Raw genomic sequence first — 20,474 nt, forward strand, 5'->3', positions numbered from 1 at the left:
CTTTATGTGCACGTTTATTTAAGTTACAGGTCAAGTGTCAATGTCACTCTGTTAGCAGGGACTAATCATGATAAACATGGATTAGGGAACTAGCAATATCTCTTCAGTCCTGCCCTTCTAAGTTCCAGCTCTAAAGAACCATTATCTTCTATCTGAATGGTGCTGAATAATCGCAACAATCAGTGAGTGATTAAGACCAAATACAGCTTCCATACAGTAAGCGCTCTGCGTCATCTGCGCGCACCGGAAGTCGCGTCGCACTGAATTCACGACACGGACTTCCAGTTGTGCGCTGCCGTGCTGGATACGCGATGTCTCGGGAACTGATCGGTCCAGCGCTGCCTCCTGGGTTCCGAGTCAGTGATCAGGAAGAGGAGTTAGAGGAAGGTGCGGAATGAACAGTGTTTTATTATGACTTTCTGTGCTCACACAGTCCTTCCGATATTGTTGTTACCTGTTGGAGGCATATGTCTTCAGTAGCTGGACAGCTGCCTCGCGTTCTGAGACCAACAATTCCACATTGTACACATTACTGATTGAAGGAACGTTTAGAAAATAAAAATAGTTATTGAATTCAGATTGATCCTAGATTCTGAACTAGAAATGGAATGGCTTGCTTCAGTAAGGCACCTGTGTCATGCGACATATTGGTTTTGAAAAGGCAATAACGCATTCCAAAAGTAAACGCTTAAATAAATGTAAATTGTTAAGCTTCAAAAACCGTAGGGCAGAAACAGACAAGAAGATTCAGAGAGATTTAGTTGCTCGGAGACAAATTGCCTCTTCTTTGGGCGACTAATCTCCCCGAACTGCCTCCCCACTGGCCAGAATCAAAGGCAGGATGGCACTCGTATCATTACGTTTTCCGAAGTTGCCTCACGAGGAAGCACTCCGAGTGACATCCCTCCGGCGATTTAGATTCTAGCAGTTGTGGAGGCAGTTCGGGGAGATTAGTCACCCGAAGAAGAGGCTATTTGTCGCTGGGAGACTAATCTACCTGAAGCTTCTCGTCTGTCTCTTTTAATGAGCCATTGTGTTTGTTTCTGTATTTCCACCTATCCCCCCAGTGGGCACAGCAATAACTGCAGGAAATATCAAATGAAAGTGAGCATAGGACTGGCCATACAAGGGATGACTTTGACGTAGTTGGCCAGCTTTAATATGCTGCAATATATGGACAAACAATCCCTGTTTTGTTTTGTTTAATCAGGGCACATGATCGGATTCGGGGAGATCTGGAGATTTACATTTTAGCCGACGGGAGGCAGTTCAGGGATATTAGTTGCCCTGAAGAAGAGTTTGTCGCCGGGCGTCTTATCTCCCCGAATCTGAGCGTGTGCCCTGACCCTAAAGGGGAGGGCATTTTTAGTAGCTTTAACGGGTTGTTCACCTTCAAACACTTTTTTTCAGTTCAGCTGGTTTTAGATCGTTCACCAGAAATTAAGACTTTTTCCAATTACTTTCTGTTTTCTAATATTGAAGTGTAAAGTCTAATTTTTCACCTTCTAAAGCAGCTCTGGGAAGGGGTGAGTCGCCAACTCTAACTGTTCTAAATTTATACATTTGTTACATTTGTCCCTGCTGAGCAGAATCTATGAGTTTTATTAAAGGCAGCTGTTCAAATCGATACAATAGTTGCTAATATTCCACAGATGCAGTTGAGAAATGTATCAACTAATTGTATCAGCCTAATGTAGCAAATAGTAACAGTTTAGTTGTTCCTGGGTCACAGCTACCAGACTGAAATACCAGAAACAGGAACATTAGGATTTCAATTTGGTTTTTATGTAATCTCAAAGCAACTGTTTTGAAAAGTGTTTGGGAGGTGAACAACCCCTTTAAGGCACAAAATGTTTCCATGTCCTTAATGTATGGATAATGGGTTAAGTGCAGAGGACTCTTGTATTTGTCTATATGTATTTTGTGGTCATAGCTTCATTGCACCCCCACTTAATGGTTTAAACATTAGCAGTGAGCATAACTTTCCCTATTTTAAAGCTTGTACAGGAGCAGTGGCCAGCTCCATGTTGTAGCTCCCACCTATAATGGCAGTTTTACAGGTACATTACATTACAATAACCCATGATGTATTTTTCACCCTGTTTGGGTTAACTGGGAAGTATCTATGACAACAGAAAAACACATGTATTATAACACAGTTATTGTTAAGTAATTGTCACATCATTCCAGATTTCATGTTACTAATAAGCAGTTTCTTATAGGATTCTCTCTAAAGACAAGTAAAACCATTATCTACTGCTAATACTTTCTCTGTTTTTTTAGTTGCGGGCCCAGTGCTGCCACCTGGCTACAAATGTGACAGCAGCAGCTCAGACTCGTCAGATGACAGTGATCAGGAGTCCATATCATACAAGAGAAGTTCAAATACGTCCAAAAATAAACGCCCTAAAAGCAGGTCAGTCTAAACTGACATTTATTAAATGTAAAACTTACAATTATTAAATGAGCAGTTCACATGTAAATTAACTTGAAGAATGTTAGAGCTGAACCAATAGGTTTTTTTTTTTTTGTAATTATTTGCCTTCATATTTACCCCCTCCAGTTTGCAAGATGTTTGCAACCAAAACAAATGAGAGGCTATGTTTTAACCTTGTTCTATTGTTATGGATTCTAAATTCTTCTACTTTTCATAGTGGGTGGTGCACATGTCCTCTGGCAAGCAGTGGGACACCAAGTCCCAGAATTCATCACTTCACTCTGTGAGCTGGGGGGGGGGGACTGGTCGCTGCATAGGCAGACTATCATGGTTTCCTGTCAATCTGTGGAATCAGGCATGTAAATATATATATTTATATTTTTTAGGGATGCACTTAATCCAGGATTCGGTTTGGGATTCGGCCTTTTTCAGCAGGATTCGGAATAGGACGAATCCTTGTGCCTGGCCGAACTGAATCTTAATGTGTATATGCAAATCATGGGCAGGAAGGGAAATCATGTAACTTTTGTCAAAAAACAAGGAAGTAGAAACAGTTTTTTCCACTTTTTTTCCCCTTCCTGCCATATGCAAATTGGATTCGGTTCAGTATTCGCCCAAATCTTTAATGAAGGATTTGGGGATTCAGTGCATCCCTAATATTTATATTTATTTTTGGAAGTTCAGACAGTGTTTAAGAAAATATTTAACATAAACCCAAATTAATTAGCTCATGTAAAAAAGGGGGTATGTTTTCCATTTTAAATGTGAGCATTTTTTTTTTTTAAAAAAAAAGGGATGCTTTTTTCTATGCTGGATGCATTTCAGGAGACCAGAAATGGAGGCAATTTAGGTTATACTAGAGGAAGCAGGGGAAAGGAAAGTCCACAAAAATTAGTATAACTGCTAAAAGGTACACGATTAGAAAGGACTAACACAGTAAGGTAATGCAAATTAGGAATTCAATTTGGTTTTCTCGTAAACAGCGAATTATTTGTGGAGCATTTACTTGGCTAAATCCTGAATGATTAAAGGGCAACCATACCATTTAGTTTTCCTTTGTGTTTATCTGATTTTAAGAAACATTAGGTGCTGGTATTTTTGCCACCGATTTGAAGTACTGTTTCAGTCTTGCCTATGCTGCCATTGTATTCTAGACATACTCTTCTTTATTATCTCCCACAAACCTCCTATTGAGTTACAGTCTCTGTAAGTGAGCAGAGGTTTGTCAATAATTCCTCTGGTATTGGCTTTTAGTAGACTTTACATTAGCAAAAATACTCTCACGTTTGCTCAGCTATTTTGTGTTTGTTTGGTCATTGTGGCAACAGTGAAGATGATATTTTGTTGGTCCGCCTATTGTTGAAACAATTGACCCGAGTGTATGAAATATAACAAAGTCTCAACTCCCAGTATTTAGTTATGTTCCTGTTGGAAGGTCACAAGTTTGATAATTTTATTTTTTTGTTTGTAAAAATGGTTCATTGTTTCATTGTCCATTTTAGTCATTAGTTTAACAGTAGCATCCCCATGTCTCCAATGTTCACAAAGTGTTGCCACAGAATGCCTGAAATCTCAGTTACTATCACATAATGCCTGAAATTTCAGTTACTATCACAGAATGTCTGAACTAGAAATGTGTCCAGCAGGATGCCTTGTCTGTTGCCATAAATATCCTGGTATATTCAAAACGTATTCTTACTTTAATGTGTTGTTAAAGCTGTTAATAGAGTATAATATCTTCCATAGCAAACAAAGTCTGCCTGTAGTCAATGCAGAACCAGATGATGATTTTTTTGGGCCAGCACTTCCACCAGGGTTTAAGAAGCAGTCAGATTCTCCAGAAAGGTAGGTTACAAATAACATGCTAAATCAATATACTAAAGTTACTTGTTACACATTTTGAACCTTGTATAGTTCAAATGTATAATTTTCTATTTTGTGCAATGTATCGGTTTTGAAGGCTAGGGAGGTTCATTTATGTGTTCCTTGCATTGCTTTTAAAGTGGACTTGTCACCCTAAGAAATAATTCCAAACTCTATTTTATGATGTTAGCTTAACAAAATAAAAAAAAAAAAAGGATAGAGTTCCCCATTTGATAAAAAGACCATAGGAATGAATAGAAAGTGGATGACTTTTTCTCTAGTGAGCTCTATTTTCACACTTTGATGAATCTGCCCCTAAGATATTGAAACAGGTTTATAACAGATATGGATGTTTAAGGGTAAGTTGATTTGGGGAGATTTAGTCGCCTGGCGACTAATCGCCTCTTCTTTGGGGCAACTAACCTCCCCGAACGCCTTCCCCCTGTCTTGCGCCAGCTATAATGAAAAGTCGTCTGTGGCATGGCACATGTGGCGCTTCATATTCCAAAGTTGCCTCACAAAGAAACTTTGGGCGACTTCGTAATATGAAGCGTTGCATGTGATATGCCGCAGGCGACTTTTCATTATAGCCAGCGCAAGACGGGGAAAGTGTTCGAGGAGATTAGTGGCCAGGCAACTAAATCTCCCCGAATCAGCAGGTGTGCCCTTACCCTTAATAGAAAAAAGAACTTGGATTTCATATTTAATTTTAAAAGGATTATTATCAGACAACTTTTATGTCTGGGTGACAGGTCCCCTTTAAAAAAAGGGTTAAAGGGTTACATATTGTTTTTTCCTCTAAGAATTGTTAGAAATGAGTGATTCACTTTTTTATTTCACTCTTTTATTCTGAGTGATGGGATACTTCTTGTTTTTTTTAAGGCCTGTTATAGGTCCTGCCTTGCCACCTGGTTTCAGAAGAGATTCACAAGATGAAGAGGGCTCTGATTGTATAAGTCCAAGTCATGAGAGGGTAAAAGAAATCTATTGTGTCTCTTGTACTGTATATATCATTGTTTAGATGTAAGCACATGACTTTTATTTCCTTTTTAGGTTTTTAAGATGAAAGGAAGCCTGAAATACAAAATAAGATTAAGTGCACTTTGCTTTTAACTAGTTCTATTTAAATTTTTTTAATTTGCACAAAATAACTACATGCTTGTTATGGTAGCATTGTCCCATGAATAAATAGTGGTGACATTTATTCATTTTGATAAAATTAGCATAGCCAAATAACAACCTTAAAGAGGATGTTCACCTTTTGCTATGTTCTACAAAAGTGGTTGTACTACTACAAACAAACACTTTCCAAATATAATGATTTATACTGAACTTTTAACTTTTATTGCAATTTAATGTTGCCCCTTACCAGGCAGCCTTGGTCTTCCTCTTTGTAGCAAGGGGTCCAGCACTTAACCCTGGGTGCAAAATGTATGAGAATATAGAATTTTTGCTACATGATTATATTTGGAAAAGTGTGTTGGTAGGATTTTGCAAAAGCCAAACATCTTTTAAACAACTTTAGCAGACAAAGCATTGTAAAGTAGTATAATTGACATAAAACTTTTTTTTTTTCATGTTGAATGTTTTTGTCCCCTGTTTGGTTTGACTAGAAGAAAACCATCTTGCTAAAAGTGCTTGTAGTCTGGCACACAGTAGAGGATCTGGATTTCGTTATGGTTTCATGTGGTACTTAACATTGCAGAGTTATATTTGCTACTAATGTGCAGTATATTATTGTAATTTATAGGAGAACTAAAGGTATATTTACTGGAGGGTACCAAAACTTAGGCACACCCCAGTGATTATAATTTCTTACCTGATATCCCAGGCCAGTGCTCCCTTTAGCATAGTCATGGTCTGTAGAAACTCATTCCCCACAATCTTCTTCCACTGCTGTCTTCCTTTCTCCGAGTCTGGGCAGAAGCATGCACAACAGAATGAAAAACCTGGCTTTTTGTGTCTTTGCTAGAGTTTTTACTCTACTGCTCGTGTGCCTGACCAGACAGGAATTAACAGAAAATGCACCATCTGGTGCAGTTTTTAGGGAACAGGCGTACCAGCCGGGGGTATCGGGTAAGCAATTATAACGACTGAGAGGTGCCTAAAGTTTTGGCTCCACCCACCGTGATTAGATCTTTAGTTCTTCTTTAGAGGGATGAGATAGCATGTCTTATTTAACTGAATGCCCTGCTCCAATAATACCATTTAAATAGGAGTTGTTAAAAAAGGAACCTGCAGAGCTGTGCACTTTTTTGTTTCTTATAACTAGCAGCCCCACCCTTTCTGGAAAAATATACTGACCTTCCTATATTTTTATCCTTCTACCTTATTATTAATATTGGTTATATTTGTCCTCTTCAGTTGGTCTAGGACTACCTCCGTTCCATTTCGTGATCTGATCATTCATCCATTTCATGATCACGTTCATGATGGTCATTCATGGCCACGAACCATTAGATAAATGTAATTGGGCCATCCACTGGGCCATATTCACTGCTGTCGGGTTTTCTTTAAACAACCAATGACCAAATGATGTACACTTGTTTTCGGGCTTCAGTACGATATGCTCATAAAGACTTGTATCATGTTTTTAGTACTGTTATGTTCTAAGATGAGTTGTTGGGTCTCTAAAATTATTGGTGCAACCTCATTAATTACGCAGGTTAAACTACCACTGATCAGCCACCATCTCTTCTTCACCTATCACCCCTTTCTTACCTATTGTGATATCCACTTTACACCCCCCCCCCCGAAAAAAAAGAGGGCACCCTACTCTTCCCATCTTCACCACAAGTGGGGCTTTTCTAACCATACTCATTATATAGTTGACGTTCTTGTACTTTAAAGGCTAAAAATAAGTAAGCCATAATGCAAATGAAACCCCAGTACACCCTCCTTTATTTCTCTTCATGATCTGCATCTGCAGCAGATTTAATAGGAATAATGTGATGTATGCAGACTATAGCAGACATTTTTATGTAAATATTCAGCAATTACCTTACAGAAAAGGATTTTGTCCTAAAAATATTGGCTGGTTCTTATACGCTTGTTATTTTCAAACAGGATTAAATGTGACAAACAAAGGCTGCCTTCTTGGAAAGGTTTGACAGGTTTACTTTAATTTGTATGCCGACAGCTGAGATTTCCAGTCTGAGCTGATTCACACCGTTTTTTTCCATTGCTGCTTTCTGATTTGATTTTCGCCAGTGCACTTCCCAAGAACTGTATCACAAAGGGCATATTAATTTTAACTGTGCTAAAAATGCACAAGTCATTTAATGCAGCATCTGGAGAGAATAAGACACGGAGAGGCTCATTTTCCATTAACCTGCAATATTGTCAGAAAACCTTTTTTTTTTTTTTTAAATAAACCTTTAGTCCTTATGTTAAAGGATGCATTTATTGTATTTGTATCATTACAAGTGATAAAATTTAGCATTGTCATAAATCAGGCTTTTTATCCCTTAATAGAAATCATGGTTACAAGTAAAATGTAACAGACTTTATGCTGCTGGCCTTTAAAGAAACTGGCTAATAATAAAACAAGGCAACTTTATTCTTTCTATCACCAGTAAAACTACAAACTAACAAAATCCCCATATGTAATAAAAGACACAGTTTCCTAGGTTTAGTAATGAATACAACCAGATGATTGCTTTGAAACAGTTGACCATTATATGATACTTGCTGATTGGTTGCTATAGATACTTTGACCTGCAGCAAACGTTGAACCTTTTAGTACATAACCACTTTAAAGGAACAGTTCAGTGTAAAAATAAAAACTGGGTAAATAGACTGAGGAGTTATGCCCATTAAGCTGTTGTTCATTACAAAACAACATAAACATTAAAGTAATTGTTCAGTAAAAAAATAATGGTGTAAATTCTAATATAGTTAGTTAGCCAAAAATGTAATGTATAAAGGCTCGAGTGACCGGATGTCTAACAGAACAGAACATTACTTCCTGCTTTAAAGCTCTCTGAGTTAGTCACCGACTTTAAGGGGGCCCACATGGGACATAACTGTTCAGTGAGTTTGTAATTGATCCTTAGCATGCAGGTCAGAATCAAAAGCAAACCGTTATGACCCATGTGGCCCCTCCTCAAGTCACTGATTGGTTACTGCCTGATAACCAATCATTGGAAACCAAGAGAGCTGCAGGAAGTAGTGTTCTATTCTGTTATTTTAGACATCCAGTCTCTCCAGCCTTTATACAGTAGATTACATTTTTGGCTAACTAACTATATTGAAAAAGTTTTTTATTTTGCACAGCCTATCTATTTACCCAGTTTTTATTTCATACTGAACTATTCTTTTAATGTTTATGCTCCAACTGCATATGCGCCAAATACTGTGTTCCCTTACTGTAAGGAACAAACGCTTAAAGGTGAACTAACCCCTCCTATTAAGAAAAGCCCCATCTACTACCCTAAATAATCCCCCTCCCTGCTTCCTACCCTTATAGTGCATTTATTCCAGAAAGTGCCCCTGGACAACATGCTCACTTATTTATGCAGAGGAGCTCATGGGCGCCATCTTCCAGGCCTTCGGTCTTTTTCGGATCCTCTTCCTTCCCTTCAACAATTCATGCTGTCCAGGGGCACTTTCTGGAATATTCATTATGCGGGTAGAAAGCAGGGAGGAGGTACTATCTAGGATAGTAGATGGGGCTTTTCTTATTGGTGGAGTTAAGTTCTCCTTTAATGGGCAAGGTAACTCCTCAGTCACCAAGACTACATATGCTTCATCTGTATTAATGGTTGATCATCTCTTGGGATCATTACATAGTAATTTGCCTTGATGGGACAAAATGTTTAATACAATAAAAGATTGTTGGGATATTATTACATTGTTCCCCAGCATTTACTTGTCTCTCCAAAAAGTAAGTAAGTTGCAGAATTAAATGTACAAAACATTTACAAAATGTACTCACAACTCAACCAGGAAAGGCCATTGACATGAATAAAAAGAACATACTGCAGCTGTAGTCATTACAGGTGCTTTTTTTTTAATATGAACTATATATCTATTGCTATGGCAATCATATTTCTGCTTTTCAGATGTTTTATTGAGCGGTAATTCCATTATTTAGAAAGGATTTGAGTTTCAAGCTCATAGTTACAGACCAGTCTACTAGATATCTATTGTGGGAAGGTTATCATTGTTTTGTTAAGAGATCACATGTATGGAATTGGCTTGGAGGCAAGCAATGTTTCTTTGTATAGCATGGTCCAGCTAGAAGTTGTTCTATAATTACTATTTAGAGGGATAAAAAGTGTCTAACATCAAGTGTGACATCTCTAATCCACCTATAGCAGTGATTTTTGGTTCAATCTGCCGTCTGAGGTCAAACATTTAGTCATTAAAAGGTTATACATATATGGAAACATTGCTATGTCAGTCAGTGTCCATCCTTAGTCTCACCCTATTTGAGCATTATGTAAGGCAGGGGCCCCCAACCTTCCTTTTTTCACCAGTGAGCCACATTCAAATATTAAAAAAAGTTGGAGAGCAACATAAGCAAGAAATAACATCCTGGGGGTACCAAATATGGGCTATAATTGGCTATTTGGGAGCCCCAGTGTTGACTGGTAGTGTACAGGAGGCTCTGTTTGGCAGTAGACATGGTTTCTATGCAACCAAAACTTGCCTCCAAGTCAAAAATTCAAACATAAGCCCCTGCTTTAAGGCCACTGAGAGCAACATTCAAGGGGTCGGAGAGCCACATGTTACACACAAGACAGTGGTTGGGGATCACTGGTGTAATGGTGGCCATACACGGGCAGCTAAAGCTGCCGATATCGGTCGTTTGGACCGATTTGACAGCTTATCTGCCCGTGTATGGGGGCTTCCGACGGGTCTTCCCGATCGATATCTGGCCACAATATCGATCGGGAAGGTTGGATTTTTACCCGACCTACCCGTCGGAGCCCCTTGGCCATACGGCCGAACGTTCGAATTACCCCTGATATAGCCATGCAGTTTAGTGGCATATCGGGGAAAGATCCGCTCGTTTGGCGATGTCGCCAAACGAGCGGATCTTTGAGTCTATGGCCACCTTAAGGCTTTTAGGACAATCTAGGAGAGCAAGTAGGCTTTTCTGGCCTTTAGGCTGGACTCCCAACAACTGCCACACAGTTTAGTAACCACTAGGATATGCATTTTAATCACTGCTGATCCAGAGTCTATAAACAGTGTAGTAGATGCTAGCTGATAAACAAATTTGGAGGAGAACAGAAACAGAAACAAAAGCAAGTGCAGAGAACAGAAGGGGATACACAAGCACTGCTTTCAGTAAATATATGTACAAATACCCGTAAAACTACTGAACATGTTTAAAATGTATAATGAAAAGTTGCTTCAATGGTGTTCCGCTTTAACATAAATCAAATCCAGAAAGCCCTCCACCAAATATGTGAATTTGTCTGTATTAGTGTTTTGTGACTCCTCTGTCTATGTAACAAAGACTCTGAAAAAACAGACATCCTACTCCCAGTACAGGCATATGAGAAAAATAGAAAATCATTTGTCACTCTGCATTTGGCAGTTTTGTTCCAGTCCGTTTCCTTTTTGGCAGTTCAGAATAAAAGCAGGGGAGAAGCTTTATTGTACCTAATTTTTTTTTTCATACTGGCCAAATATAGCATTCAAATACAGAACAAGGAACCGAGAAAGAGACATTTGCATTTGTACATCACTATGTTCTAAAGGTACAGGTATGGGATCTCTTGTCCGGAAAATCGTTATCCAGAAAGTTCCGAATTACAGAATGGCTGTCTCCCATAGACTCCATTTTATCCAAATAATCCAAATTTTTAAAAATTATTTCCTTTTTCTTTGTAGTAATAATATAGTAGCTTGTACTTGATCCTAATGAAGATATAATTAATCCTTATTGGAAGGAAAAACAGCCTATTGGGTTTCTGTAATGTTATCATTATTTTCTAGTAAATTTAAGGTATGAAGATCCAAATTACAGAAAGATCTGTTATCCAGAAAACCCCAGGTCACCAGCATTCTGGATAACAGGTCCCATAGTTATCATATCATAAGTCATATATAAATAAAGGGTCAAACTTTCTACTTGACTATTTATTTATATACACACACTAGGAGTAGGCTCTAATATTTGCAGCTGTAGGCTGTAAAACCCATAGGATTATATATAGGATTATATATTTGTTGTTTCTTTAGGAATTGTTGAGGAAGAATTCTATGTGACTTTTTTTTATTAAATTCATATATGGCAGCCATGACAGATCAAGGTTTTAGTCAACACTGTAAGATAAGTAAGGCTTTTAAGTTCATATAGCACATCTGTCTCTGTCAGAGTGAAATCACTTGAGCAGGCTCATGTTCATATATCTGAGGGGTCTCAGCTTGATCGCGTTAGTGCGGGAAATGCATAGGAGACCGTCAAGGGCATTTTCTGAATCGTCTAAAAAGCAATACAAAGATATTCCATCATCTGCACCACTTTTTAGGCCTATGAAAGCTAGCAAAGGTTTGAAATGGAAAAGCATCCGCAAAGCTGCAGATGAAAATGAGCGTAGACATTATGTAACAAGCTTCTGTAGAAATTGCAATAGTAAAATTGTGTGCAGTTTTCTAACCATGTTTCCTAAATACAGTGTCACCATTTCCACTGACGTGCATGATTTTGCCAGTCATTTCAGTGTAACTCTGATGCTGCACCTTTAGAAATACAGGTATGGGATCCGTTATCCGGAAAGCCGGTATCCAGAAAGCTCTGAATTACGGAATGGTCTTCTCCCATAGAATATTATAATCAAATAATTCACATTTTTAAAAATGACTTAAGGTATGAAGATCCAAATTATGGAAATAAAAAAAAACCCAGGTCCCAAGCATTCTGGATAACAGGTCCCATACCTGTACATATCTAATTTTCCACTCGAGCTGTTGATTGTTTCCTATCAAGTAGACACTGGCCAATATTCAGAACCCATCTATCACAGTAAAAAATGCTTCTTTGCAAGGGATTTTAAAGCTTTTTTTTTATTTTTTATTTTTTTTTAAAAAAATAGAATGTTAACCGTACAATTTATTTCTAGTATAATTTGGCCCTTTATCTCAACCTTTTCCCATAGTCTTACATTTGTATAAGGCAAATGAAATGCTGGTGGTGCAGGCAACATCTTACTTCAATAAAGCACACTCTAAACAATACAACTTCCATAGTTGCGACTGAACTGGTCTTAGATTTAGTCAAAACTGGAAAGGTTGGAATGTTGGTGAAATTAGTACAGAGTAATTGTTCAGAGCTTGTTATGATGTGACAAGGGCTTAAATGATAGCTCTCTGTGCTGCTTCTTTGAATGGCTAACTATATACAATAACAACTCTAGCAGCATACTTTACAAATTATGGCAGCCAGTTTGGTTGGAGGCTCATTAACCTGTTGAAAAAAAAAACTCAAAAGAGGTGCTGTACCTGCTGATCCAGCACTGAACGCAAGATATTAAAGGGTGTAGTATTTGCAACTAATGGTCCAGTGGAGGATTGAAAATGTTCCATGAGCTTCGTTACATCACTGACATTCACTGCCTATTGCTAACTAAAATTAAGAAGGAAAAAAAAAAGGTACTCAATTAGATAATTGAGCTAAGATGCTTTATTTTATTTGTGAGGTTGTTGAAAATCTATTTGCTATAACTGTTGAATTTGTATTCCTGTAGTACAACTTTTATGAATGAAAACACGCACCATTCCAGAAACGTAACCCCCACTTGTTCCAATTTGAAATGTAATTGTATACCTTCCGAATAATAAGTGCGAAGGTTTTTAAAAGTAAATATAACGTCTACAGTTCCTGTTTTAGGATAATATACAAATATCTTTTAGTCAGGAGAAAGCAGTGAGGATGAAGATATTATTGGCCCATGTCCTGCCTCGGGCCCAGTTGAATCCAATGTTGCGGAGGAATTTGACCGGAGGGCTTGGAGAATGAAACAGAAATTGACCTCCAAAGATGACGTAAGTTTCCTTTTTAATCGTTAAAAAAAATGGAATTAATTTGAGATAATCAAGATTTGATCACAAGGCTAACTGGCACAAATTAAAGAAATAAAGCCAAAACTGAGGAATCGATTTATTCAATTGCTTAGACCAATGACAAAAAAAAACATTTTTAATGTGGCAGTATACTTACTTGTTTAACTTGAGCTCAGTGAACAGGGCTTGTGCGGAACTTTTTGCTCAAGGCTTAAGGGTGGTGAGACGCTCTGATTCAGGGAGATTAGTTGCCCAGTGACAAATCTCCTCTTCTTCAGGCTACTAATCTCCTGGAAATGCCTTCCCGTCTGCTACAATAAATCTCCGGCGGCATGGCACTCGGATCCATTCGTTTTCCGAAGTCCCACGAAGTTGCCTCACGAGGAAAATGAAGCAATCCGAGTGCCATCCCGCTAGCGATTACATTCTAGGCGACGGGAAGGCATTTTGGGGAGATTAGTCGCCTGAAGAAGAGGAGATTTGTCGCTGGGCGACTAATCTCTCCAGAATCTGCACGTCTGCCACCACCCTTAATCAGGTTTTAAGACTGTGGTTTCCTTGAGCTACATGTGGAAGCTTGAATCTACTTTATGTTTACTCCCAAAGTAGAAGATTAGATTACCAGTACACCTCCCTCACTTCAGCCTTTGTGTTTTATTAGCAGAAGTCCATTAAACAGGAGGATTATCTGGCATTATTATCAGCATTCTAATGTTTTGTATTGAGAGTATAGGTCTATTAACAATGAAAGCAATTTGGTTACAGGGGACTCTGAAAAAGCAAAGCAAATGTGCCTAAAGAATTATTTCTCTCAGTATATGATATAGAAGAACCAGTGTTATAGGACTCAGACTGTAGTTGTACAAAAAGTTTAGCTCAACCAAATCCAAGTGACTGACAAAAGATGTGGTACTTAACCATTTATGCAAATTAATTTGAACAGTGTGAATAGAATAAACCCCACAAGAGCTCAGTTTTGTTTTCTCAGCCTTTCTTTCATTTGATATGGTACTAATGGATTGGAAGATAAGTGATATTCCAAGAGAGGCTTTTCAGCCTCAGTTAGGCAATCATAGGGATACAAGTGTGACTAGGGGAAGGTTTGTTAAATGAGTACATTGAAGAATATAGATTGATGGTCCAGATGAACTGACCGCTCCATGCTCCGAGGGGTCTGTTTATAATCAAAAACCCTATGATGTGTCCTATATTATTCACTGGTGGCGAGTATTGTCTTTAATTTACAGTCTTGCTTGATATTCATGTGCATTGTATCAGCATGACCGTCATGTGCCACACTGCTTATTATCAGTGCTTTTCATTGCTAGAAGATGCTTTGTTCAAAAGGCATTGCAGTTGAAAAGAATGAAGGTTTCTCTACTGTCAGGGTTGGCCCTGGGCAAATACCCCCCTTCGTCCATTTACTAAGCGCTCTTGCCTCATAACACTCTAATTCTAATATTCATAAGTATTCTGCCCCCCTGAGATATAATGTTGAATCGCCAGTTGTCTTTTGTGGACCAAATTTCAGGATAACTGTATTATGGTATAAATATGCAGTTCTTACTGAAGTGTGTTTTATGAATTTTTGTTTCTATAGCAACTCTCGGAATTATAAACTTCTTCCAAGCATCTTAGCCAATTTGTCAAAAATGACAGTTAACCAGAGTCAAAGAGAAGTATGCATAAAATCTTTAATGCAGTTGGCTACATTTAAAAATCACTTGAGAAGATTATTTAATTTTAAACTTTGGTTCCATGGAAACTGTGGTTTTGTTTTTACTTTTTTCCTGGCCATTGTGTTGTTGCTATGGAAACATTTAAATGAAATGTGGTTTATTCTGAAGTTCTGTGATTTTTTTAAATTTTTCCTCTTATTCGCTGTAGCAGTTAAAGTGTCTTACAATAAAAAATCACAAGTATGTCAAGGTCTAAAATATTTTCCTGAATTGTTATTTTATGGGATATTTCTTTGACAAATATAATTCTGGTAACTCAAATCCAGCAATGTGCAGGTTTTGCCCGGACATATACAACCAGACAATAAATTGTTCACTATCCTTTATTTCCTATTAGGATGGATCCAAGAATCCTACAAGAGAGTCATGGATGACTGAGCTGCCCCCAGAGCTAACAAACTTTGGACTGGGCCCAAGAACCTTCAAAAAAAGAACTAATGAAAAATCAGGAGACAGATCAATTTGGACAGATACCCCAGCGGACAAGGAAAGAAAAGCAAAAGTGAGCATTTAGTATTTGCTTGTTGCAGTGATCCCCAACCAGTAGCTCGTGAGCAACATGTTGCTCCCCAAGCCCTTGGATTGTGTTCCCAGTGGCCTCAAAGCAGGTGCTTATTTTTGAATTCCAGGCTTGGAGGCAAGTTTTGGTTGCATAAAAACCAGATGTACTGCCAAACAGAGCCTCAATGTAGCTTGACAATCCACACAGAGGCTACTAAATGGCCAATCACAGCCCTTATTTGGCACTCAGGAACAGTTTTCATGCTGTTGTTGCTCCCCAACTCCTTTTACTTCTGGATGTTGCTCACGGGTTCTAAAGGTTGGGGATCCCTGTTCTACGGAGTGTGTTGCCCACACTTCCCTTTCTTTCATGGTATCTTTCATAATATAAGATGTTCTTTGGTTGATTGATAACTACGATGCCTGTATATAAGTAACAATTCATAGATCACAACATGTGAATCTTTACTAGCATTTTGCCTTATTATACAGCCTTCCCCTTACCATAGCAAGGCAATCAGAACAAAATCAATCAAACAATGATGCAGCAGTTTGGTTCAATTATTGTTTTGGAGGTCTGGATAATGATAATGATTTTTTTTTCTTGATTTGTTTTCATTTAAAAGGAAAAGCAAGAAGCAAAGGTGTCAAGCAGCACTACAGAGGAAAAGTTCCCACTGTCGGATAGAGATAAACATCTGGCAGAGCAAGTGTCTACTTATAATGTAAGTGCCAGTTACTTCTCTTCTGTATTGCTGCCAGTTGGTAACATAAGGAGCCATAACCCTAAAGTTTACAGAGTCGTTTTTGAACTCCATTGCACCGTTATTTTTTTGTCCTTTGTGCGCTTATTTTCCCTATCACAAAAACAAATACAAAATACATTTGTTTCATTGTTACTACCCTAGTGAATGCAATGCTCCCCATTCTATAGCACTGCATTTATATGGGAGGCATGTAGATGTCCCCCCTCCTGCGCCCTAACATCTCCATCTTTCAGACACACTGTCCTTCACACCTTGATGCTGTGGTTTTTATTCAAGGTGCAAGGTTAGGTGCAGCCATACTGGAGGGCTCTTGCGCCCCTTAGTCTTTTGCACTTCTTCCGCGGTATATAAGAAATGACCCCTTATTTATTTGCTTTACTTTTTGCATATAAATCTGGCAAAATGTGAACAAATTTTGTCAGTTTGTTGACCCTTTGGCTAAATTTAATGTTGCTGGTCACCCATCAATCCATCTATGGGTCCCTCTGCAGGCAGCAACGGATGTCTCTGAATAGACAAAAATCAAATCTGCCAGTGCCTCTTTTGTGAGCTTGTATGAGGCGCTGGTAAATCTGCAAGTAAGGGGATGTGACTGCAACTTTATTGCACTTTGATTCAGGCTGAATAGCTGGAATAAACATTTGTAAGGCACATCAGCATCATTAAATACTATTTAAGTCTCTCTTTTGTTATGAGTGTTGTCTAGTCTACCCCAAAAACAATGATGTCTTACGTAATAGGGTGGCTTTGACCACTGTAACATACTCCAAAAATTATATGTCAGGCACTTATAGATCCCACACACAGGTGTAAAAGAAAAGATTCATTTTTGCAAAAACATAGCACGAAAAGCATAAGGCTATTTTTGTTCCTGACATAACACACTTAGTCATAAGCCTTTGTGCGTTCAGAAACCTTTGTGAGTCTCATGCATGGGGTCTATACTGCAGCCCAGTCTAGCTCTTACCCACAGCCAACCTGCAGTTTCTTTACCCTCTGCCTGACCTAGAAAGCAAAGACATGATGCTATTGGGAACGTGAGGAAAGTAGAGAGAAGCTGTTTGCCCTGCCACTTGCTACCCAACCTGAAGGCAATTCAGCCTATGCCCTTAGGTTAAAACCCACCCTGCATTTCAATCCCCATCAGATACCCAACCTGCTGCAGGATTCTAGCTATGTTTACCAAATAGTGTGTTCCATTTAATTAACAAATAATAAAAGTGTCATATTTTCTCATAACCACACTTTTTTTTTTTAACATATTTATGATTAGACTGATCACTAAAGACAATCCTCTACTTTTAGGATTCCAGAAGATCAGAATCTCTTATAGATCTTCATCGTAAGAAATTAAAGCGGAAAGCAGAAGAAGATAAAAATAAAGCACTGGAGAGGAGACCATTTGATCGAGACCAAGACCTTCAAGTAAACCGTTTTGATGAAGCACAGAAGAAAGCTTTACTTCGGAAGTCGAAAGAGCTGAATACTAAATTTGCACATGGTAACAGCAATATGTTTCTCTAGGATGTAAGAATCCTTTAGGCTTCGGGGAGGACTGCATAATGTTATCTTCATGTTTTATACACACCACAAAATCAAGCTACAACACATCAATTCTAAGAACATTTATAGCTGTTGTCTAATACTTTTCCACTTTTTCCCTTGCAGTTCCTGCAGATATGTGCAGCTTAAGTCTGCTTTAGTACTGATCATGTGAAACTAATGTTTTCAATGGTAAAATACCTATGAATCTTTATTTGAATACAGCCCTTTATCCTAAGGCGTTCTTTAGGTTAAAGTGTAAAATTTATCATTGACACGTAAAGAATCAAGATTCAGATCAGCCCGAACCATGGGAACAATGCTGTTTCTCTAAGTGACCCTACCTGTCCATGTAGATGTTAGGGAAATAAGTAACCCCTGAAGTACATCTGACTGGCACATGTGTGTTTCTTTTCATTATGTTTTTCAATTTCAAACCCATAAACGTAAAATTAGATGATGTAAAAAGCAACAGGGATTTTAATTTAGTAAATGTGTATCATAATAAATGAGGTTTGTGTTTATTCTTCTGCTATCAAAACATGGAAGATTTTTTTTTACTCTTCTTTTTATAATCAAGAGTAATAAATATTTGGGATATCAGTTTCCAGCTTTAACACAACATAGTTTTATACTTTCTTTTTTCAGCTCTCTGTGTAAAAGCAAATGGGATGATTTGGGTCGGGATGTCAACACTTGCCAGGTGATTGCTTCTTGGAAAGTGACAGTGTGAGTTTGCAAGTAAATCAGTGGGGTGATTTAGCACTGTGTTATTGGCTTACATTAAAAAATGGTGATTCAAGTCCAGAAACATTTCTAGGTGCCAGAACTCTTCCCTTATGCTGTAGAGCAGAGCTGCTCAACTGGAAGCTCATAGGCTCAGTTTGGACCTAGTTACCATCAAATACAAGGCACTGTCTTTTCTCTTCCCTAGATTGGGGACACAGGCACAATTTTTTTTTTTATCAGTGTCCTCAGAAGGAGGCAGAAGGGTGACCGTGGGAGCAAGTGGCCAGGACTACGGGTCAAGACCATGTCACCGTTGGGAGCCAGAGATTCCTTCCATCGATCCCCGCAGCCCACCTTTTCTCTGGTGCCCAATGGTGACACTAATAAATAAAACTCATGGTGCCTGTGTCCCCCAATGTAGGAGAAGAGAAAAAGATTTAACGGTAAGTAAAAAATCTCTCTATTACACCGAAAATCTTCATATAATTTGCCCATAAATGGTAGGCAAAATTAGGCTGATCCATTTGTGTGGTCTCTGGATCATAACAAGGCCTCATAAATGGCCATGGATTATAAGTGTGCTTTTGTAATAAAACACTTTTATCCTTCTACATATGAATAAACCATGTTATCCTCAGGACCCTCTGCACATCAGTCATTACTTAAACCATAATTCAGAGCAAAATATATTTATATTCAAGCAATTTAAACTACAAATAACACACAAAATGAACAGATTTCCAGATATTGATCGTGAAGTGATGATCAGGGTACTGATATATTAGAATACAACTATGTAACTAACTATGTAACTAACAATATAGTTTTATTGGGTACCTGCCAATATGTCTTCTCTCAGAATGGTCCCAAATCCTGCCTCAAAAACTACATGGAGGTTTTCTATAAGGTATTTTGAACAGGTTGAAAACACAATTTCATTCACTTTGAAATTAACATATTGCATTAACAAATAAATGAATGTGTTCCATACAGATTATATTACCCTCGAAATGGAAAAATTCATTGAATATCAAGATAATCACTAAAGCAATGCATCGCTGATGTGCAACCTTTCCCTGTACACTAAAGAAAAACAGTTCAGTGCTACTGTGCACGCCACTTCCATTTGCCTTTATTTTTATATATTTGATACAATTGGTTAGCTCAATTCGGCAGTGTAAAACTGCTAATATTTTAGAAACCACTAAAAATCAAGAATGAACATAACCACAAAAGCGTTCAGGGGACCACTCTGACTTTGCATCAATTATTTTTTTTTCAGGTTTAGATCACCTTTAATATTTGCATTAAGAAATCTATAGAGGAAACTAAAAGTAAAATAGAGTAATATCAATACTTCAAAGCATATTCAAAAAAAAAAGTTTTGTATTTTTACCAGCAAGACATAGGGGTAGATTTACTAAAGGGTGAAGTGGGTGTTTTTATCGAAAATTTGCCTAAACGACAATTGCAGGGACATCAGCAATTTACTAAAAGGTGAATCGGACAATTCAATAAACAAAAAGCTCAGCACTAGAGAAGTTTAACCAGGCAAATTTTTGCTCAGGCGAACAATCGTTACTGCACAAATTGATGAAACTGCAATGTTTCTAATACATTAACCCTTTCTAGCAAGAGTCTCCATTGATAAGATGAAGTTACATCCTCAACATTATTCAGTCAGTGACATCATATCCTGTATGATAAAAAAGACAAAACACTGGTGGGTTTTTTTCATATTTTAAGGTGGGATTATGTTTACAAGTTGTAACTGTTAAATATATGTTAACGCTTTTATTTTATCCATTTAAGGGTCTGGCCACGCGGGCAGATTCGGGGAGATTAGTCGCCAGGCGACAAATCTCCTTCTTCGCAGCG

At 38.0% G+C, this 20,474-nt stretch overlaps 1 protein-coding gene across 1 annotated transcript; it reads left to right on the top strand.

Moving 5' to 3' along the window:
- The first annotated feature begins 75 nt into the window (after positions 1 to 75).
- gpalpp1.L (GPALPP motifs containing 1 L homeolog) lies at positions 76 to 18,391 on the top strand. Its single transcript, NM_001096005.1, has 8 exons — positions 76 to 387; positions 2,284 to 2,416; positions 4,184 to 4,282; positions 5,183 to 5,273; positions 13,169 to 13,300; positions 15,395 to 15,559; positions 16,185 to 16,283; positions 17,631 to 18,391. The coding sequence occupies exons 1-8, from the start codon at positions 312 to 314 to the stop codon at positions 17,847 to 17,849; spliced, it is 1,014 nt and encodes a 337-aa protein (NP_001089474.1). The 5' UTR covers positions 76 to 311; the 3' UTR covers positions 17,850 to 18,391.
- Positions 18,392 to 20,474: the final 2,083 nt, after the last annotated feature.

Source organism: Xenopus laevis, chromosome 2L (assembly GCF_017654675.1).
Source record: "Xenopus laevis strain J_2021 chromosome 2L, Xenopus_laevis_v10.1, whole genome shotgun sequence".
In the NCBI taxonomy this organism is placed as follows: Eukaryota; Metazoa; Chordata; class Amphibia; order Anura; family Pipidae; genus Xenopus; species Xenopus laevis.

Bases quoted from the DNA above. Each gene is read 5' to 3' on its own strand.
- gpalpp1.L (NM_001096005.1), top strand. From the start codon at position 312: ATGTCTCGGGAACTGATCGGTCCAGCGCTGCCTCCTGGGTTCCGAGTC. The intron at 4,283-5,182 runs GTAGGTTACAAA...GTTTTTTTTAAG, and splicing joins CAGTCAGATTCTCCAGAAAG to GCCTGTTATAGGTCCTGCCT. The intron at 5,274-13,168 runs GTAAAAGAAATC...AATATCTTTTAG, and splicing joins TAAGTCCAAGTCATGAGAGG to TCAGGAGAAAGCAGTGAGGA.